Below are 23,937 nucleotides of genomic sequence, written 5' to 3' on the forward strand. Positions count from 1 at the left end.
GAACACAATGTTATTCAAGCATTTAGCAGTATCATCCAATGTTATCTGCTCGCAAAAATACAAGAAACTCTTGAACTCACATTTCGATCGATCTAGTGTGTGATATATTCCATTTGCTAAGTATACCACTTCCGGTAACTTGTAGTATGTTCTAAAGTTGTTAGTTACATAACCCATAGAAATTACATTAAACATTTTCGAAACTGTATTTTCGTAAACAATTGGCGTTTTCAGTAATAAGTCGATGTTGTTTTCATTATAGTCATATTTCATTAAATAAATCGACGATACTCGATAAAACATTCCTATATCAGAACGATAAATTGAATACTTCAAAATATCATGACTATTTATAAATTTATTTACATCTAAGTTTGACAAAATATGATAAGATAATTGGTTGCTAAGTATATCGTTGAATATTTTAGTTACTCTTTCTCTAGCTAAATGAGAAAATAGATTAGTCAAAATTTTCCTCTGAGCTTGCTGCAAGTAACAATACATTTCTTGCAGTTTACTCCTTACATTTTGAAGAACATGATGTACCTTAACTACCACACCATGCATTATTGAAATTTCTTCGTTATGCGAAATTTTTAATTTATGAATTTCCTCAGTCAATACATTTTCGTGTTCGGACAATTTTTGAATTGAGTTTGACAACTTTTGTGTATGTATTAGATTATAGGTTGACAACCCTATAGACCCAAATCCTAATAGCATAGACCAAATCGAACGTTTAGTCCTTGCTGACTCTATACATTTAGAACTACCATTTACGAATACAAACTGACATGGTATTGAGTTTATCATATTTAGCCTAAATTGTTTTTCCCTTTCGGCATATTCTTCCTGAATGTCATATGATTCACTACACACATTGTGCATCGGCACAGCTTCGTGAAAATTAACATGTAATCGAATGGTCGTATATACCATGTTTGATGCATGAACAGCCAATGAATCTTGTGTTAGGGCTACCCCTACATCCTTCATAGTTACTTGATGATGATCTTCAGACTTCGCAATATGAACCATAATTATCAATTTCATATAGATCACCCACATTGTTATTTCCATATTCTAATGTTTCCTTTTCAGTCTTGAATAAAATTCTGGAATTAGTAAAACCTAATATTAATTTCCTGTTACTGTTTATTTATTTATTTGTATTTTTAGTCTACTATCAACAATGTATTTCATTCCTATGTATTTTATTTTTATTTTGTTTTCCAGGTATCACCTGATTTTAATCAATACTTTTAATTTTACATTCCATACATTTATTTTTATTTACAATTCTAGTAACTATAATTCAAAAAGTGTCTATCGATTCGGGAAATTTCCTGATGGAGATTAGCATTTCCTCCAATCTCGGGATTAGGGTTTGGTTGAGAAAGTGCCCCCTTTCTGACACTTCATCGGTAGACCCAATTTGTACCATAGTTACATTAGACCCTATGTTAATCTTAAAAAAAAACTGTTTTTTTTTTCAAAAATCAAAATTTTATTCATCACCATCTAATATTTGACCTGTCTCACCATACCTTTCACCATTTTTACTTTCTACGAATAATTTTAAACGTCTTAAGTCTATAGTATCACTCTTCGTTTCACCATTTTTCGTTTCATACTGTACCTTGTATGAATTGTTGTTTATCTTGTCCACTATTACCCCTTTAGTATTATAACGGTTACCAAAACATGCGGGCAAACCTGCTCTCGGCATTTCCCTTATTAATACCTTCTGACCAATTTCAAAACTCGGTTGATCAAACTTTTTCTCTATTTGTTTCTTCTGAGTTCTGAATCTTCTCTGCAAATTTTTGTACGCTAGCTGGCGTGCCTCTTTTATGCTCTGAAGTCTCACCTCATTGTCAACGTATTCGCAAGGAATGTCTAAGTCCTGCTCAAGAAACGTTCTTGGTTCGACTCCATGCAAAAGATAGTATGGTGAAAAACCAGTACCATCATGCACTTGCGTATTCATAGTAAATATCAAACTTGGCAAGATCTCGTCCCAGTTTGAAAAATCCTTATCAATATAATGCTTCATTACCTGTTGTAATGAGCCTATGGCCCTCTCTGCACTCCCTATAGAATAATGGGCGCTTGTATTCGCAAAATGCAATTGCATTCCAAATTTCTCTGCCATTTCTTCCACTATTCGGCTGCGATGGGATGATAGCCTGTCAAGATGAAGTTGAGATGGAACCCCATGTTTCGTAATCAGATCTTCAAAAATTACTTGCGCAACGATCTCTGCCGTTACTGCGGGTACCGCTCTAGCGATCACAAATCTAGTTGCATTATCAACAAACACTAGAATGTACTTATTTCTATTGTTACGAGACAATTTAAAAGGTCCGACCTCATCCATCACAACTGATTGAAATGGAGCATAAGAGGGATACGTCTGAGCGTGAAATGGTACTCTTCCTGTCTTCCTTTTCTGTATCTGGCAGCTTATGCATTCTCCTATCTTCTCCATGAAGAATTTCTTCATGTTTGGAAAGTATATTACTTTTAAAGCACGCTTATAGCATTTCGTGTACGAATAATGTCCGCCACCGTATACTGAACAATGGAGATTCTTAAATACTTGTTCTCTTAACGCATACGGAATACATAATAGTAATTTTGTACCACCTGCCATTCTTTGTGTTCTATACAGTCTATCGTCCTTTATTATATACCATCGGGCCTGCTTCTCAGCTTTTACATCGGCATCCTCTGGGTGTTCTATTGCATGCATGATTGGTCCGAAAAATGCGTCTTTTCTCTGTAATTCGCCAACGTTAATATCCTTATCAAAAGTCAAATTAACTTGGAGATCTTCCGCATTCACCTTCAACGTCTCTAACTCAACATCTTCTTCCGTCGGTTCGATGTCTGTGTTCCTGGACAAAATATCGCTAGGATTCTTTTCTCCAGGACAATGCACCGGTGTATACTTATATTGGGCTAAGTCCAAACTCCATCTTACCAATTTCGGAGCTAATTTAGGTGACGTTTGCAAATACTTCAATGCCTTACAATCGGTGTACAGCTCAAATTCTTTATTGAACAAGTAATAATTAAATGCTCTTAAAGAACTTATTACTGCCAATATCTCTAATTCCACTATGTGCCTGGTCTTCTCTTGTGGTCGTAACACGCGACTGTAATAAGCTACTGGTGTCCATTCACCATTAGTTTGTTTTTGCATTAATACTCCGCCGATCGAACTAGTCGATGCATCTGTGTACACTCTTGTGTCTAGATCTTCCCTAAATGGAGCTAGCAATGGTGCATTCATTAGTGCTGCTTTTAATTGATCGAACGCCTGCTGGTAAGATTCGTTCCATTCGAACTTATGGCCTTTCTTCAAAATAGGTTGAAACGCTGATGTGATTTTGGCATAATCTTTACAGAATTTTCGAACATAATTAGTTAAACCAAGAAAAGATTTTAACTGCTTCACATTATTCGGAGCCTTACATGCTTTTATTGCCTGGATTATCTTCGGGCTAACCTCGTATCCCGCATCGCTGACAATATGTCCCAGAGCCATAATTTTCCTTTCTATGAATTGACATTTTTCCACAGATAATTTGAGTCCGTAATGTCTCAATCTCTTGAAAACTGATTGAAGTACATCCACCATTTTCTCTTGATTATCTGTATATAAAAATACGTCATCCATATAATAGGAAACTGACTCAGGATTTACATTTGCCAAGGTCATTGCCATTATCTTTGTGTATATGGCGGGTGACTGTAAGTAACCCATAGGAAGAACACGATACTGATAAGCTCCTACGCCCGGTATATTGAATGAAGTACACTCCCGTGACTCCTCAGAAATCGGTACTTGGTGGTAGGCCGATTTTACGTCCAAAATACAAAAATATTTGTGTCCTCCCATACACGTTAAAATTTGGTGAATCGGAGGCAACGCAATGCTATGCAATTTAACATGTTTATTTAAAAACCGACAGTCCAAAACTGCGCGAATACCTCCTGACGGCTTTTGTATAAACAGCATTGGAGAGTTGTAAGCACTTGAACTCTCTTCAATTATTCCTTGTCTCAACAAAATGTTAATTTGCTCCTTTACCTTATCTTTTAACGCTATGGGAATCGGATATTGGTGACGCCTAAATGGTACCTTTGTTTCTAACTCAATGTGATGCTCAAAATGTTTTACTTGGCCTAATTCGTCATCCTGCCACGCAAAAACATCCGCAAAATCATAGCACAAACTCTCAATTCTATTCCTAATTTCCGGTTTCGTTTCATTCCCAAATTTCAATCTAGATTTATCAAAATTTCTACGAGATCTTAAAATACTATCAATATCTTCAGTTGATAATCCTTCACTCTTCAATTGCTCTTCATCCACACATTCTTCAGCTTTTCCTAATGTTATATTCGGTTTCAATAAAATTGCTCTATTAGATGGATTTATAATCTCGATCTTGTTATTTTCCTCCGATAAAAGTGCACGGGGAACCAACACATTGTATTGGGCTTCTACCTTCCTATCTGGTTCCAACAAATATTCCCTGTTATTCCAGGAACTAACCAAATTTACTTCCACCGTAGTCTTAGACCTAGGTAACAACCGTACCTTATGACCTAAAACCCATCTTGGTCGAATACAATGCTTTATTCCTAACGCCGCATTATCAGACACAGTCACAGATTCCAGTTCTTCCCTTTTCCTTAATTTTGGCTTTCCAAATCTCTGCAATGTCAATTTATTCTGACCGTAATTTATTTGGCAATTTTGACTCTGTAGAAAATCATTCCCGATCAAAACTTGATACGGAAAATCTTTTACTACGCGAAATTCCAAATGAAATGTCTGTCCGGCCATTCTAAATCTAATTACAGCGATCTTATTCACTACTAACACATTCTGTGTTATTCCACGAATCCTTGTCGGTCTAGGGATTACCTTCGCACTTGGAGGGACTAGTTTTTCGTTCACAATGGATATCTGCGATCCTGTATCAATTAAAGCTTTATGACATCTACCATCTACCTCTATCGGAACATAGAGCATATTATTGTCAGTTAACGTAGAGGCTACTATTTCTCTAACTTTTAATTTACTCCCTGTAAATGTGCCTCTGTCATTTACAGTTTGACCTAGTTTAAATTATTTGACGTTGTAGCCTGATAATAAGTCGTACCATTTATCTGGTTCGGTACTACCGGAACATACTGCACGGGATTATTTATTTGGCTATGATTTTGGCACCATGTTGGCCTATTCGCACCATTCGCACAACAACTGTTTCCTCTTTGTTGCCAGAAACCTGTCTTTCTTCCTCCTCTGTTATTTCGCCAATTACTTCGAAATCCTCTACCATTATTATAACCGTTAGAACCTCTATTCCTAGTATAATTATTATTATTATTCCTATTCCAATTCCTATTTCCATTATTCTTGTAAAAATTTCGTCCTCCATTCCGAAAACTTTTATTTCCTCTAAAATTATTACTATTGTTCCTGTATTGCTTCGAATCACTACCATTTTTATCTTCTTTACTATTTCGGTCTTGAAAATTCGCAGCTAATGTCAACTGTAAATTCTCTATTTTCTTTTCTAACTCACTCAATTGAGTAATACTCGTTGGCTCTTGCTTAACTTTCACGTCTTCCTTATGTTTAATCTCTTTCCTTAACAATAACTTATCAATTTCTACATCGCTATCCTCCTCTTCTACTTGCTCTCTCATCTTCTTTAAAAGATCTTTAACGGTAACCTTTCCGTTTTCCCGTTTAACGCGCTTCTCTACTTTGCACTTATTCTTCTCTACTTTTTGAAGATCCTCTACAAATTTATCAATCGTTGCATATGAATTTGTACCTACACGTTCCATAAAATACGGTTGAAGACCACCTAAAATTATTCCTATTTTCTTCTTATCATTCATGTTGGCGTCTAGTCTTTCGCACAAAACAAGCATATCATACACGTAGTTTATTATAGGCTCGTCCTCGAGATGTAACCTTTCCCTTATACGATCTTCTATGTCTAACGTTACATTAGTACGTGTGAACTCTTCGATTATGCTTTTCTGTAGATCCTTATAACTAGTTTCACTAACATTCCTTCTCTTTAAAAATACCTTTATCCACTGTCTACCATTTCCCTTGAAAACACTAGGTAATAGCTCTTTTCGCTTTTCTTCACTTACGCCTGCCATTTGACACGCGTCGTCAAATTCATCGAAAAAACCTATTATATCGCTATCTGCTTTCAAGTCAAACTTTGGAAGTTTGTTAACATCGGAATAAAATGTTACACCAGTCGCCATTTTATCCTCTTTTGTACTATTCGATTGATTATTACCAACTACACTACTTTCAAATGGAAAGATTGACGTAAAATCCTCCGTATACGATTTAGTTATAGGACTAGAAGGAAAATTCTCGACGGGTCCTACTTTCAAATTCGGTTTCGCACTTTCTTGCTTTTTCTTACTTGAACTTGCAATATTAAACAAACTACCGACCTGTACTCCTTTTGCCGCTTTTTGTGCTCTAGTACGAATACTTTCGTTACTCATTTACTTAAAACTTATTTAACCTTATTTATTCTTATAATACGTATATTCGAGCTACTTAATCAACTTATCGGGAGAATCGGATTACTATTTTCTTATTGCAAAAACCTTAAATTCACTATATCAATAAACACATTAACCTTAACCTAAATCGAGAAAATACGAAACACTACTTAAAATTACACTTCATCGTAGAAAGGGTGGGAAGGGTGGGCTTTAGTTACGTAATAAAATATCATTTAAATTCTAAATCAAATGTGTTGATTCTAATTATATCTGGGAGGGATGGGAGGGTTTAATTTACTTAAATCTCTTACGCCGGGACTCGAACCTAAAGCATACTCCACCATGCTCTCTAATTACTACTGGAATCGTTACAATGGTCAAAATGACCTCACAGCATGTCCACCATGCTTTCTAATTACTCCTGGGATCGTTACACTTGCAAAAGCAAACCAGCATCTACAACCATGAATGAATTACTACTGGAATCGTACCTTGATCTAAACGATCTTAAGACCAGCATCTCACCACCATGCTTTCTAATTAGTAGGATCGTTACACTAGTCAAAAAAATGACTCACAGCATCTCCATCATGACAACCTAGCCACTCAGTGCCTATTTGGGGATGCAATAATGAGTGCTACTAGGCGCCCTCCACTCACCATCTAAAATGAGTGGGTAACTTATAACTTAACTTGCGAGAGGTTTATTTGGGGATTTAAATCAATAAATATACTTCCACTTCATTTAACATAAAACACTGTATTTCTAAAATCTGATGAATGAATTGTGAGATTTCTGAATAGTTGCTATAACGGATATTCGGAGTTATTTGCCAGTAAGATATAGTACGACCAAGCATTGAGCTTTGAATTCTGACTCGGAGTCACACATACCTGGTTCAATCTGTTGTTGTCCCACGTCGATCTGGTGTTGAACTCTGCACCTTAAGCTGTCACTCCTTGTTGTTGGACGATGAAAGCTGGCATTGAGGAATGGGCCTCTCAATGTAATTCTCCCTCGAAGTTCTGCGTCGTTATAATCTGTCGAAGTACAACGTACTGTCTTCTCCTATCATCTGGTGGCTAATTAAATGTAACTTGGTTCTCCAGACTCGAACCCAAGTATCTTCAAAATCGAAGACCAATCTTGGAACTCTTAAAACTGACTCTCAAGAGCTGATCTGAACTCCATGAATTCAATCTCCATGAACTGATCTCCATGAACTCATCCGAAAACCTTCTCGTCCTGTGGTTTTGTTTGGCTGGGTCCAACTACCATCGTCTGCTGTTTCGTCTGCTGTTGCACGTGTGACCCCGTTTTCACATGGAGAGACAAATTCCTTCCATGTGTCAAAACTCAAAACTGCAACCCTCGACACGTTCTGATTTTCCGATCCTAAGCAATTCTCCGTACATCCGTAATCTCATGAAATTCATACCATCCCACAAATTCACGTTTTTGTACAATTTCCAGAATCTGGCTAATGCGAGGAAAGACACATTTTCAACATTTCCTTCCTACATTGCCAGACACGATACGATAACATTTTTATACAACATTGTTTACAATGAATTGCTGACACAACTGTTAGCGAGATTGTGCAGCTTGCATTAACTTTACACATTCAACATTAAATTCCCATAACCTTTCTTAATAATTTCAAGACATAAACATAACAATAAATTTGAAATATACAAATAATTATTCTCGAAAATCGAGTTCCTCTACAATATGTTCTCATCTTATTAGTTGTTGTGTAATGCTTCTGTATATTCTGTATTTTTAATTTTGCATTACAATATTATCTATATATATAAAAGAGAACGCACAAATCCTTTGTGAACTCATCACGCTAATACGGCTGAACCAATTTCTTTCATTTTTGGGGGGTTATTAGGATTTGGACCCTAGATGGTTTTTATCATATCACTTTAATTTTTAATTACCAGTGTCTTGAGATAATTGACCATTCAAGTGTCCATACGTACAAATCCTTTGTTATTAGTTCATCATAGGTAAAAATAAACGTATTTATATGCAACCCGCATGACCATGTGACTCGGCGGGTTAACATAAATGACAGGCGATATAATGTTAACATTTACTGGAATCTACTATGGTTTTTATCATATCACTTGAAAGCGAAAAAGTAAAAATTATCTAATTAACAAGGTTTATTGCGTTCCGGGGTGACCGCAGCGAAGCGGGGTGAACGCTGCTAGTTGTTATATAATTAGTTTAAAAGAATAATAATAAGCAGACTTTTTCTCTAACGCAGTATGAGATATTTTAGTCAGTGTTACAATATAAGAATATATAGCTGTCAGGTAAGAATTTGTTCTTGCAGCTACATAAAGCGATTCAAAACGTGCACTATTGCGTTTATAAAGTTAGCGAAGTGCATTCAAATTTCCAATAAAGTAACTGTCCACATGAAAGGATATAGTAGCGCTACTATTATCAACCTACAGTTCTAAACACTTACGATGATTGGAGAAAATCAGAATAAGTAATAAAATAATAATAATAATAATAATAATAATAATAATAATAATAATAATAATAATAATAATAATAATAATGGTAGTAGTAGTCCTAGGCAAAATTGAAATAATAAGATTTCTTTTACATATTCGAAGTTTCGGACCTAAAAGTAACGCGTTATTTGCAAATAAAAAGTCAATGCAATAACGAAACATCAAAAAGCAACGCTTGCGGCGTTATTATTTTGGAAGTAGACATGTGTGAAATAAGTAATGAATAACAACGCCTTTGGCGCTTCCGTACCCATACCTTCGTGTAAATGAAGAAATGAGTTATTAAAATATCAAGAGCAACGTCTTTGGCGTTTCCCCTGTCAATTCGTTATGCAATGCCAAGTGAAATGAATAACGCAGTTCAACCTCATTGCCCTTTTGCCTTGAAACATAAAGAAGTGAGTGAAATAAATAGTGAAGAGTAAAGCCTTTGGCGTTGCCACTTAGAAAATAAAGAAAGGAGCGAAGTTGCTCCTGTCGAATATAAAGAAATGAATGAAATAAATAAGGATTAGTGCCTTCATTGCCCTGTCGATTCCTAGACTACCTGGCAATACATTTCTGGCCTACAGTTTAGTTTAAATGATATCGTGTCACCAATCACCTCAGCAAACCCAAAAACTGCACTGAGAAAAATCCGTTCTCTGGACAGCGGTATATCGTACAAATATACAGAATCCTCTTGCTTACTACAGAAATCAGTACAGAGCATACATTATCCGTGCTCTCAGATGTTGCATCATGCCGTTACAGGATGTCTGATATCTAACAGTCTTTCTTATATTACATGTATATATGTATGTTACCTTCGTCAGCTATATATTATATACGCCCATTTGTATGTGAGATCCTGACCGCCTATATTGTTTCATACGGAAATTACGTACAGAAGGAACACTTATACAGAAAGTATTATAAAACGTGCGTTTTCAGTTATACGTTTGCTGTACGCCAACTCCAAACACTACAGGATTTACAAATGTAACATACGATTTTACGTACACCACATAATTTTTTTCTCAGTGTGTGATTTCGACACTAATATCGGTCGTTATTATTATTATTATTATTATTATTATTATTATTATTATTATTATTATTATTATTATTATTATTATTACACTTGTTCTCTTTCCTGCTTCCCTAAGAGTGCTTAGTGTGTCTTACTCCCACAGTAGTTTTCCCAGATTATAAGTTACGTATATATGTAGTAAGTTTAGTTGAACTTGCTCGAGGAGTTATAAAGCTGTCCTGTAACATACACACATACGTATGCACACTTTTATATAGATAAATGTCTCTCCATCCTTAAATCGGAAATATTCAACAACAATGGTCGGTTTATTTCTAATAAGGAGTGAATGTACCGAGTTTGATCTTCCTAATTTCAAGGGCTCGTGCGATACTCAATTTTTAGCATAAATCATGATCTCTTCTCCCTTAGACTGTGTATTTTAATCAATTTAGTGCCATACGAGTTTTAGGGATTATAAGGTTGATAATCATGCCAAATATCATTTCGATTACTTCAGTAATGAATGCGTGATGCTATCATACGTAAATTCACATTCGCTTTTACGTAGTTCTAGCGTGAATTTACCCGCTTTGATGGGTTGAAATACGAAAAATTAGTAAAATGTTCCGTTAGTCAGTCACTTTTTACTATTATTGAAGCGCTCTAGAATATCGTTCATTTTCATCATTTTTATATACTATCTCCCTCCTCCCCCTCTTCCAAGCTGCGGGGCTGAATTTGGATTTAAACGGCATCGGAAGTGTCACTGTTCATCTCAGCGACACTATGGATTCGACACTAATATCGGTCATTTTCGATCATTTTTATATGAATGTCCCCATCGGCTTACTCCAAGTTGCACCGTCGAAGTGAAATGATAAAAGTCATCCTAGGCCCGAACCTCATCAATGTTGAAAATTTGATCGAGATCGGTCAGGTAATTCAAGAACATAGTTACTTTCATTTATTTATATATATATATATATATATATATATATATATATATATATATATATATATATTCTTTTCCATCGTTGACACATACTTTGATTTATTTTCAAAACCTTTGCATTGTTGATTAACTACCAGAATTACATACAGTTTTCACAGCTTATCACCCAGCCACTAGGTTCAACAAATCTGTAAGTGTTGATTTTTGTGACAAAATTGTATTATTCTTTAGCTTGGCTGAATCATCAGCTTGGTGTCATGGTAGTCACTGCCTCAATTTTTTTTTACACTGGTATTCATTGATTTCGGGACGGCATTTTTATGATGAGCAGGGGCGACAAAAGTATTAAATACAGACCTCTGTTGTGTGTAACATTAACTACTGAACCTATTTGAACAATTTTATCACCAACGTGTTTTGGAATTTCGTGTATGTAAAACGTTGCACGGTAATTAATTTCTTTTCACTCAGTTTGTTTGATGCTTATTTTTCATTACATGGGGTCTGGCTCAACTGTGACCACAAACGCAATTAAAACAGCGCTCCATGTGAGCTCAAGAAAAATCGATTATGGATGCAGGGCTACGTTTCCTTCTCTCGGGTGATTACCTCTGACACCTACTCATCGCGGAGCATTTCTTCGGTGGTGTCAAGGCATTCTGCAATTGCCAGGGGAATTAAGATAGGTTGTATTCAGCGATAAAAGTCGTTTTTATCTTGGGCAGTGTGACCGCTGTTGTCCGTAGACGTTAGATAAGCAAGAAAATCTAGCATCTACTTGCAGTCGCCATGCAGAACTCACATTCACATTCTCGTATAGGAGAAATATGACAAACATCCCGCTCACCTCTGGCATCATTGAGGATTGTGTGACTAGAGCGTTGCCGTCGTTGCATTTTGTTAATGATGTCCTCTGACTTAATCTGGATACTTTACCAGACCCCATGTGCCAACTGGATAACACTTATGCCCATACTATCAGCGCAACCCATAGAGTTCAACTCTGCATACACCTTCTACTCTAACCTAGACCTAAACCATATCAAGTATGTCTGGACTTGTTGCGACGCTACTTAGCAAGGTGACCAGACGTCCCGTTTCAGCCGGGACAGTCCCTTATTTTCAACCGTTGTCCCGTTTTTTTCTGATTCTCAAACGGGACGCTTAAATGTCCCGTTTTTAAGCAAACATGACCCAGGTGTCCCGTAATTATTATTCAAAATATAAATGGTCAATGTTAATTCTACTCTCTTCCGTACTAACACTCATTGGGAGGTTCAGCCGTGCCTAGAACTTCTGAATATTCAAATGAGAATTGAGTGTTCTGTGGTTCAAGTGGGAATCGAGTGGTAATGCTGAGTGTTGAAGTAGTTAAAAGTATTTTTGGGTAGTATTTAAGTTAGAAACGCTGTGTTATCATTCTTACTTGTGTATTTTGTAAATTGAAAACACTACTGAGTCCCAAAATGCAATGTGGAAGTCCCCCCCCCCTGTCGCCGATTCGTATGCGTCCCGTTTTTAAAAGTAAAAGTTCTGGTCACCTTGCTACCTAGCGGTTAGCTAGGCTCGCTGAAGACTATTTCTGGCATGCTAAGATCTATACTGATCGTGGATCACTATACCCCAAACAGATATTAAAGACCTGTGCGACCTCTTCGAAGAGCCACATTGACTGATAAGTACTTTGAGTTCGACTCGTACTTCTAATACTTTTACGATTATAAAGTGTGTGTTACTGCTAGAGCTCGTTTTTGCGGTTATGGAAACAAGTACAAAGAAACAAAAAATATTGACCTGCGGTAATGAAAATAAATAAATAAACAGCATATTTTGATTTTCAAGAAATATCCTCTACGTGACGTTTTTAACATCTATCTCATTTATCAATAATAATATGTATTTGTCATTTATGTAGTTTTTGACTTTCATTTAATTTCTCTTTTGTTTTATTTAAAAGATTTTCTTCAATGGAAAGCATTTTGCGAATTATGCTCACAGACTCTCATACGAAAAGGTGACGAATCTTAGAGTATCTCACGATGTTGAGATCTCAAGTATTGAGTTTGAAAACTTGTCACGTTATTTGACGAAAAGGGAATGCTGCAACAAATGAACACGTAAGTCTAACCAGAATATATTTTTAGATACGTTTACTAACCTAACTTTTACATTAATGCTAGCTAGACATTTTGTGTAACTAAAGTGTAAGTCAAAATGCTAAATGTTTCCATTAAAAATGATTTAAAATTAATGTTTCAATAGCAATATTAATGTATCGTCAGTAGCAGACGTTCAAGTTTCTATTAATACTTAGTTAACAAAGGTTTTGTTACATAAAAGGAAATACCTGTTCTTAAAGGAACTTTTTGCGCTGAATTCGAATATGCACTCGGTTTTTCTCCATCACGTACGATTTTCCCGTACCAGAGGACTTTTCGGGAAAATCCCTCAAAAATTTCCCTTTTCGTTTATTTTACACCCCAAGATCTTGTCCCCTTGCATATACTAACATAGAAATTATACCTAAGTATACTTTGATTCATATTTAACAAACCCTCCAAGTTTCGTAATAATCGCTTTATTCTTTCTAGAGAAATAAATATGTTTGTATGTATACTGTGTGTACTGTTTATTGCACCTTATAGTAACGCTTTCAGATCTCTTAAGTTGAGGTAAAACGTTTTGCTTTATTACCACAAACACATATATAAAATATAATACAATATAATTTACAAGTGTGACAATTTACAATAAACAATAATACAAATGTACCAAAAGGTCATGAAAAGACAATCAAAACTACCACAATATATGAAACTTCCATTGGGTTACAAAAACGTACACTACTTCCTTCTTTTGTAAGAAATGTTACATTCTCTAACAAGACCCCAACAATAGTCCCCCATCATTGAAGGATCCCATCGTCCCTGGTACCTTTTCTCCATTGCCATTATATCTTCGTGGAATCTTTCCCCCTGTTCGTCGCTGAGAGCACCTAGGTTAGCAGGAAAGAAGCTGAGGTGGGAGTGCAAAAAGTGGATTTTTAAAGACATCCTACAACCCAACTCTTTGTATTTCTGTATCATGTCCTGTACGATTTCTGTGTAACTCTCAGCTTTGTTATTGCCCAGAAAGTTGCGCACAACACACTTAAATGCTGTCCAGGCAGCTATCATCAAGCACTGTTTAACTTGCTGTCAAAGCTATCATCAAGCATTAATTTCCTAATTTGGGGACCAATAAACACTCCCGCTGAAATCTTAGCATCACTCAGGTTAGGGAACTTATCTCGCAAATACTTGAAACCTTCACCAGATGTGTCTATGGCTTTGACAAAGTTTTTCATAAGTCCTAACTTGATATGAAGTGGCGGTAGTAATATCTTATTAGAATCTACCAAAGGAGCGTATTTGACGTTGCATTCTCCAGGTACGTAATTCACTCTAGGTTCCCATTCCTTCACTTCATAATGTTTGTCATCAGCTCGGCTATCCCATAAACATAAAAAACATTGGTACTTCGTGTAACCGCACTGCAGTCCTAATAAAATACCAACTACCTTGAGATTACAACATATTTGCCAACAATGGTCCTTGTAATTTATAAGATTTAGCAAAGTTGACATGGTGTCATAGGATTCCTTAATCTTCACTGAGTGCGCAAGTGGTATAGAAGGTTTTTCATTTTCATTATGTAAAAGGACAGCTTTAAGGCTGACCTTTGACGCGTCGATAAATAACCTCCATTCTTCTGGAACGTAAGGAATTCCTAGCTCCGCCATCAACCCATTTATATCCGTACATACGCACACATTATCTTGCATTGAGAAATAGCTTGAAAATTGAACATGCCTTTTCCTGTACACTGATATGTTCGTTTCTGCATCCAATAAGTTCCACTGCTGGAGCCTTGATCCCAGAAGTTCCGCTAAGTTCACATTGCCGGATGAAATGTGGCTTGCGAACACAGTCAGGGATGAACGTTGGATCCTTGGATGTACATGTTGATGTCGATGGTTCATCAAGGTCATGATCATCATCAGAGTCTTTTGGCCATATCTCTTCCCAGTTGGTAGGGGGCTCGGGAAGTGGAAGTTCATCCCCGTGCGGAATAGGTCTAATTGGATTTAACGTTGGGATAACTTATTGTGTATTTGCTTTTTTTAGAATGTCCCTTAACTACTGTGAGACAAAAATAACAATCATCCAGATGGTTGGTGGGTTCTCTCCACACCATTGGTACAGCAAATTTCATGAACCTCCGTTTCCCTTTGGCCCATGCAAGTAAAGTGACGTAGCACGACGCACAAATTATGTTGGGTGCCCAAGTTTTGTCCTGATCTCCCACACGACATCCGAAATATATATAATATGCTAGTTTCACCGATGGCGTAATGGATCTACACTGTCCTTTAACTACAAACTGGCCACACACATAACAAAAACTATTTGGTGAGTTAACACACGAACGCCGTCCTCTTGACGCCATTGTACTGATCACAAACTAAACTTCTGGTCTTAGTTGGGTATAATGCCATTAAGATCAAACATGAAAGCACTCTTAGCAGCAAAGACAACTTTGAAAGTGAAGTAGTGTTAAACCACACGTCAATATAAAAATGTACAAAACTCCCTCACCAGGTGTCAAGAACACAAGAAAGAAAGAAATGCGCGGGGGGAGGGCGGAAACGATACCGTAGTGGAAAATTCAGACTGCATTAGTTCATTGTTGTCAACAATGAGTCTGTATTCCATTCTTTCTTTCTTTTGCATTCTGTTACATTTGATAACAAATATTGATAACCATTTCATGAACAAAACGAAAAAACTTGGAGAATTATATATATATGTATTAAGATATACATATACTGTACGTTTAAAAAAAATATACGTTGGAAGTACATTCTATTTTTATACACGTTTCTAATTTACAGAGAGCAACACAAGTGTGTTGTTGACTATTGTAAATATTCATTTTTATGTCTGTGTTTGTAGTAATAAAGCAAATCGTTTTTATCCCAACTCAGGAGATCTGAAAGCATTACTACCAGGTGCAATAAACAGTGCACACAGTATACATACAAATATATTTATTTCTCTAGAAAGAACAAAGCGATTTTTACGAAACTTTTAGGGTTTATTAAATATAAATCAAGGTATACTTAGGTATAATTTCTATGTTACTATATGTAAGGGGACAGGAGCTAGGGGAATAAAATATCTGAAAAGGGGAAATTTTTGAGGGAATTTCCCGAAAATCCCTCTGTTACGGGAAAACTGTACGTGATGGAGAGAAACCGAGTGCATATTCGAATTCAGCGCAAAAAGTTCCTTTAAGATCAGGTGATTTTTCTCATGTAACAAACAAAAAGTTTAAATTTGTTAACTATATCAGTAGCATAGTTTTAAGTTCCAAGTAATATATTCTGAATCTAAAATATATAAAAATGAAGGACATACTGGACCGAGTGGAAAGCTCGGTGCATGTTTTGGATTATTTATTTTCTAATGATTGCAAGATTAGTGAGCATAAAGTATTAGTGAAATATGGAAATGAATCAAGCAATATGGTTGGCTACTGCTATGGTATTACTAATACTTTTGAATTTAGTATTGGTTCTTCCAATTTACGTAGTATTTTTCTTTGTGAAGCATGCACATCACTTCAGTGTACCGAGTCAACATAGCAAATTCAATATAGGGTTATTCCATTATAAATCGTCAAACAGTCCCCAGGTGACCATCTGGGATTTTGATGAAATTTGGCACACAAGTACCTACATCCTTTGTAAGAAAGTCTGTAATGTTTTATTTTCCTGCCGCTACCTGTTACTGAGAAATTGACCTAGAAGTTTGGCAGTCCGCATAGTGCCTTTCTGAACACTCTGGTTTTTGTAACTTTGTAAAGAGCAAGAACTCAGTTACTAATTACGTTACATGGGTCAAACTTTTTCTGCTATAAATATACGCATCGTTGTAATGCAGTAATATGTTGAAAGCGGTATGACCATTTTATATTCTGATATATAAACTGTCAAAGTCAACACTTTTTTACATTACCGTTTATAAAGCTCATTTTTTAACAAGTCACAGATTTCCTAGATAACACAACAAATGCCTGTGTTTGTGTGCAGTACCTTACAGGGTAGTGAACTATATGCACCAGTAATGCAGAGCTGTTTACACTTTATTTATAGGATTTATGGGAGGTTAAAATTGGTATCATTGTAAAAACACCAACTTTTTGCTTATTTTCCGAGCCCTGTTTAACTATGTTGACAGTTAAATATGAGTATGATATTTTGGATGAATATTGGTACTTATGTAACAAATAACTTGCGTGAATTTCAAAACCCTGATGTATTTTCTTCCATTATAAATCATAGCCTTTGTTAACAGGTGTCGGTAGTCTTGTAGGTTTAGAACGGATATGGAGAATGAAAGTAAAGAAGTACGTATTCGCCAGGTAAAATCATTTAGACTGATTGAGCACTTGAAAACATATATTGTAAGACTATAAGAAGAAACAATGTGCCACATAATCAAATTAATTGTTACAAAATAGTAGAATTCTGTGGTTCAAAATTACAGTTCAGTATTAGTAATAAGAAATTGAGCGTTCAAATAAATAAAGAAACATGCACACAAAGTGAAAAGGAACATAATAAACCTGTGGAATATGATAGCCCCTATAGCCTTCCCTTGGATAGGCTACTGCAATGCAGGATTCCATTATCATTATAGTACACCACGAAAGGATGCACAGTTGCATGGGATTTCTCCCAATGGTGCCCGTGAACCTCGTTCTGTATAACGAAAGTGCAATTTTGGCCAAATTCCAGTAAAACAATTAGCTCTGCTTTCTGGAGTGAAGTTTTTATATTACTCAGGTATGCAGCTTGAGCCTTGACTATGTAATGGTATTGTCTAAGACTATCAATTCTCTGAGTCAATGTGTCACAAAACTCATTCACAGAGAGCTGTAGGATTTGTAATGTCAACCGGTCTGTGTGAACCTAGTTTTTAAATTTAACACAGTCATCACCTTCAAGTAAGTGATCATCAAAACGTTTTACTAAATAATCTTGAACAGCCTTCTTCCTTCCACAGTTGCCACAGTAATGTAACCTACACTGTCTGCTCGTTGCACCACACACTGCAATGTTCAGCAGTGTCTTGTAGCTGTGTCCTGATCCAGGAAGGGCATCGACCATCAGTTTCATGTTTTGATGATATTGACACACACACTCACACACACACACACTGAATGAGTGCCATTTGCCTTAACTGTAATGCACCACTTCGGCCTTGAGGCACAAAACTTTGCAAACCCAATTTGAAACTGGGTTTCTGTTAGCAGAATTCAACATATGTTTCATGTATATTCGTTAGTAGTAGCCTTTTTTGAACTTGAACTTTACCTTCATCTGGATGCACATACATACATTCTTTCATTCCAGGACAGATTCTGCAACACCCGTCGCTTTCATAAATGAAACTACGTCATTCACTAATACCTGGGGAATGTTTTCCGAGGCCTCTGTTCTTGAAGTGATAGGATTCCTTTCTCATCCTAAGTTCTTTACTCTTCGCACTAAATAATCTGAGGCCCTAAAACTCTATGCAGTTTTTCTGATACTCCAAGTTGCAGGAGCAATTGTTAAGATTTGGACTTTCTGTTTATAGGAAAATGTTTTGTGATACTTTTCTACAAGCTGCTGTATAAGCATAGAGAAATTAGCATACCTGTCACATGTCTTTTTAGCAGAGAAACGTAGTGCTCGGTATTCCAAGAACATCTCCTGTGCGACATTTGTTATCTGCTTCACTTTCCTCTTGCTGTATCCTTGTCTGTCCCTCTTACTTACATTCTTCAGTGGTGAGCAGCCTACAGATTTGAGAGACACGTTTAGTTGCTCCTGGCGAACAGTGTGTGGTGTGTAGCTAGGATCATACTTATAATCATTATCACTGCTGTTTCTGGAACTGGCACATCTAACACATGTTTAGCACAACTTCAGTCCTGGCACGAGGTTAACATGAAGCTCATTGATTTTGTCCTCATCCAGAGTGAAGAGGAACTCTGAAAGTAAAATTACTTCCATTCTCCATATCCGTTCTAAACCTGAAAGACTACCGACACCTGTTGACAAAGGTGATGATTTAAAATGGAAGAAAATACATCAGGGTTTTGAAATTCACACAAGTTATTTGTTACATAAATACCAATATTCATCCAAAATATCATACTCATATTCAACTGTCAACATAGTTAAATAGAGCTCTGAAAATAAGCAAAAAGTTTGTTTTCTTGCAATGATACCAACTTTAACCTCCCATAAACCCTGTAAATAAAATGTAAACAGCTCTGCATTACTGGTGCATATAGTTCACTACCCTGTAAGGTACTGCACACAAACACAGGCATTTGTTGTGTTATCTAGGAAATCTGTGACTTGTTAAAAAATGAGCTTTATAAACGGTAATGTAAAAAAGTGCTGACTTTGATAGTCTATATATCCGAACATAAAATGGTCATGCCACTTTCAACATATTACTTCATTACAACGATGCATATATTTGTTGCAGAAAAAGTTTGACCTATGTAACATAATTAGTGACCGAGTTCTTGCCCATTAAAAACTTAAACAATCAGCGTGTTCGGCAAGTCATGATGCGGACTGCCTCGTTTCTAAGTTAATTTCTCAGGAACTTTTAGAGACAGGAGAATAAAAAATTACAGGCTTTCTTACGAGGGATGTAGGTACCTGTGTCTCAATTTTCATCAAAATCCCTGATGGTCGACTGGGGATTTTTTTCTAATTTCGGTGATTATATATGGACTGACCCTATATATATTGAAATGAAAATAGCATTAAAAGGGCTCTGTACGAACATGATGAAAAGAATTCTGTCTCTATAGTCACACAAGAGAGGAAAATATTACAAATCCTGTTCACATGATTTAACTCTATCGAGAGACATGCTGCTTTCACGTGTAGTCTACAAGCAGACTCCTATTCAAAGCAAACCATTTTTTTAAAGCAATCTTGTGTTAGATACTATGCTTAATAATTTTAAGAAAAAGAGGAAAAACCGACCTTAAATTTATTTTCGACGCAAACTGGAAATCAAGCTAAAGAATTCATACTCAATAAGTTACAAAAGTCTTATTGCTTGTTATAATAAAACTAAAATCAATTATGCGCTTTGTTAGGTTAAATTAAAAAAATAGTAATATGTTCTGTTAGAGACTTTTTACTGTTACAAAAGTGCAAGGACGCCGATTTCTCTGTAAATTTGAGGGGCCCATTCAGATGCGGAAGGTATAAATATGAGGATTTTAAGACAAATTGCATTGAAATTATTCAAAATATTGTATATTCATAAATACAATACGGGAGCCCACATGAGCTTTGGGGGGGGGAAGGGATCGGCGCCCTTGCTAAAGCCCTCTTTGATATCGGCCATTTTCGATTATTTTTATATATCCGCACTCCCCTCCCCATATTGCGGGGCATGGCATCGCAAGTGCTATTGTTCATCTCAGCGACCTCGAGAACTATGAATTCGACACTGATATTGGTCTTTTCGATCATTTTATATATCTTCCTCCTAAACTTTCACAAGTTGCGAGGCAGAACTTGGATTTAAACAGCATCAGAAGTGTCACTGTTCATGTCAATTACCTGGAAATTTATAGATTCGGCGCTAATATCAGTCGTTTCAGATCATTTTTATATATCTTTCCCTCCTCTCTCCCAAACTGCGGGGCTGAATTCTGATCTAAACGGCATCAGAAGTGTCACTATTCGTTTCAGCGACCCCGAAAACTATAGATGCGACACTAATATAGGTCATTTTGGATTATTTTTATACATACCTCCCCTCCCCTCCCTTAAGTTAAGCCGTCAAAGTCATATGACCTCTCAAATTTGATCCTCATCTAGATTGAAAATTTGATCGAGATCGGTCGAGTAGTTCAAGAGTTAAGTTTTATTTATTTTTATACATAAATCTCCCCCTCTCCTCCCCCTTCCCTAGGTTCTACCGTCAAAGTGAAAATATAAAACACTTTCTAGACCCGAACCTCACCTATGTTGAAAATTTGATCGAGATCGGTCGGGTAGTTCACGAGTTATAAAGTTTCGTTTATTTTTATATATCTCTCCCCTTCTCCCCCCCTCTCCTAATATCTAGCGTCAAAGTGATATGACAAAAACCACCACACGTCCGAACCTCATCTATGCACCGGAGGCTAAGATCTATGAGGCTAAGAAATACGGAGACGATAGTAATGAACAAAATAATGGAATGAATAATGTGGAAGGGAACGCGAAAATCCGGAGAAAACTTACGCACTTGGTGTATCCATAGGTGCACTGCTCACATAGTCTCGCTGCTCAACAGGACGCTAAACTCAAATTCAATCGATACACAACATAGTTAGTATTTTCTTATTTAATTAACTCTAAGTGTTGCCTTGTCTACTAAACTCTATCAATTTTTTATTCTCCTTTGAGTACATTTATTTTCTGTATGATAATTTTTATTTTTTTCCCTTTTCAGCAGCTTGGCAACCAGAAACGAAATTGTTCGTATTATGGGAAAATCAAGCTTTTTTTCAAAGATATATACAATTAGCTTTTTCATATATGTTTAATTAGCTAATTTTCATATATATATATAATTAGCTTTTTCATATATTGTATTGTTTATTAACCAAACAGTTTATATACGTATAAGAGTAAGTTTTAGCTCTCTGTATCCAAGACTGTATTCAGAAGGATGCTATTGGGAATCAAAAACATTGTCCTTAAAATTCTCAGAGAATAAGTGATAGAAAATAAATAAAAACATTTTAAGCATTTCAAGTTTAATCACTCCTATTTTTTTCAAAAATAAATCCAGATCTATTCTACCTCCTCATACTTTTTTTTTTTTTTAACAGCCTTCTCACAACCACTTCCGAGAAAGTTATCTTATTGTAAGTTTGCATATGCATTGTTTTAAAGATAATGAAAAACATAAGAGTATAATGTCACTCCGAAGGTGTATATATATATAAATGGGTAAGCTTTACTATTGCAATTTTCAGAAACAAATTGTAAAACCTAACATAGCAAACAATTATTTTCTTATGAATTATGTCTAAATTGTACCTTAAAGTGTGATTCTAAGTAGATATCAGGTATATGTAAGTTTTATAATTGTTGATTGCATTACATGTAATTCACAAATTTCATACTATGTACAATAATAATAATAATAACAATAAATAGATACAACACATTTTTAACGTGAATGCTGTTATTTTGTATGTGACCCATTTACTCGCTTTCACCTTTATTAGATCATAGAATCTAGACGACTAAATTCTAATGTCAGGTAGCCTAAAAAGTACTGAGCCTATTCCGCAGGAGATAGCATTAGTGTCTCAAATCTGAGGGTATGTGAGTCGCAGCGCGTTAGTTTTCACGTCATTGGACAACTGATAGTTGAAGCTAGCAGATATGGAAAAGTATATAAATTCTTATAATGTAAATCCTTATAACACCATGAAGTAAATTTTACGCAAAACTACGCTATATCTTAAAATTTTATTTTAAAAAGGGCGCAAATATTGCGCAGCCCGTTGAAGAAATTTGTGTTGTTTACAAGTAAGACACATTATTAAAAGCGAAAGTAAAAATATGGTTCAGTCGCTTTCGTTCCGGAAATTTCAATGTCCATGAAGCTCATAGCCTGGGTGACCAATCAAAGCAAAAATAGATGCTATTCTGGCATCGAGCAAAACTGGCATCTATGCAGTCATAACATCATCAATGGCCTAAACATTCAATACGAAACAGTGTTCGTTTGGGTTCCACATAACCTAACTCCAAAACACTTACTCGATCAAGCTGCGAATCTTAACTGAAATGTAAGGAAGTCATGCCATTTCTGAAATGGTTAATCACTTGTGTTGGAAAGTGGGTAACCTACGACACTAACGCCAAGTTCACACTAATGCCCAGGAAGGTTATTGCATTTGGCATGATGGAATTGAAGGGGCATCACGCATTACAAGCTGCTGCATCGGGCAGAACGACAGACTCGGACCAGTACTGTTGACCTAGTAATCTGATCAACAGAAATCGTTTCGTATACCACACTGACAATTCCAGATTGCATACATGCTTAACGACCTATAAGAAATTGAGAAAACTTGGTTGAGAGGTTTTAATGCATGTACCGTATAGCACAGAACTTACACCGTAATACTCGATTTTGTTTCGATCTCTGCAGAACTCCCTGAATGGTGTTGAGTTAGTTTCAAAAGAGGTCTGTAAAAATCCCGTATCACAAATTTTGACCAGAAACAACAGAAGTTTTATAGGGACGGGAATGTGATGTTGGTGCAAAAACGAAAGTTCAGCAAACACAATGGTACATATATGGTTTCATAATGTTACATTTAAATCACAATAAAAGTATTTTCAATTATTACGTTATAAGACTCAATACTTTTTAGACAACATGATATTTATTTTATGTGCCTATACACGAAAAGCAAAACAAGAAGTCCTTGACAAGTAAACGTACTTCATGGTACTAAGTGAGTTATTACGTTGAGGTGCTTTGTATTATGTCCAAATCACTTTCTTTTCTATACGCTCTGCGCCCTAAAAACTACTGACGGAAATGAGTGTTATTAAATGATTAATTTCATTTTTTCAATAATTACAAGGAAATGTTCCTGGGGCCTTTTTGGTGGGACAGGAGGGTGTAATTCCCCCTCGCTTTAGTGTGACAAACATTATATTGTTTGATCAAATGTATAGTAAAACACAACACTGATATAAATGTGAAACTCATATTTAGGT

At 36.0% G+C, this 23,937-nt stretch overlaps 1 protein-coding gene across 2 annotated transcripts in view; it reads left to right on the forward strand.

Annotated features, from left to right (window-relative positions):
- The window catches only part of LOC145684734 (galectin-7-like), a 159,153-nt gene extending 136,788 nt beyond the window's left edge, over nt 1-22,365 (forward strand). Inside the window, exons 4-5 of one of the 2 annotated variants that reach the window (XM_081757110.1) lie at nt 13,030-13,189; nt 21,641-22,365. In XM_081757110.1, coding sequence (XP_081613236.1) covers nt 13,030-13,185 — 156 coding nt within the window. In that variant the 3' untranslated portion in view covers nt 13,186-13,189; nt 21,641-22,365. The remainder of the gene's footprint in view (nt 1-13,029; nt 13,190-21,640) is intronic. The other variant, XM_081757111.1, reaches the window with a different exon arrangement.
- The last annotated feature ends 1,572 nt before the right edge of the window (nt 22,366-23,937 follow it).

This window comes from Thermobia domestica, chromosome 5, assembly GCF_964235325.1.
Source record: "Thermobia domestica chromosome 5, izTheDome1.hap1.1, whole genome shotgun sequence".
Classification (NCBI taxonomy): domain Eukaryota; kingdom Metazoa; phylum Arthropoda; class Insecta; order Zygentoma; family Lepismatidae; genus Thermobia; species Thermobia domestica.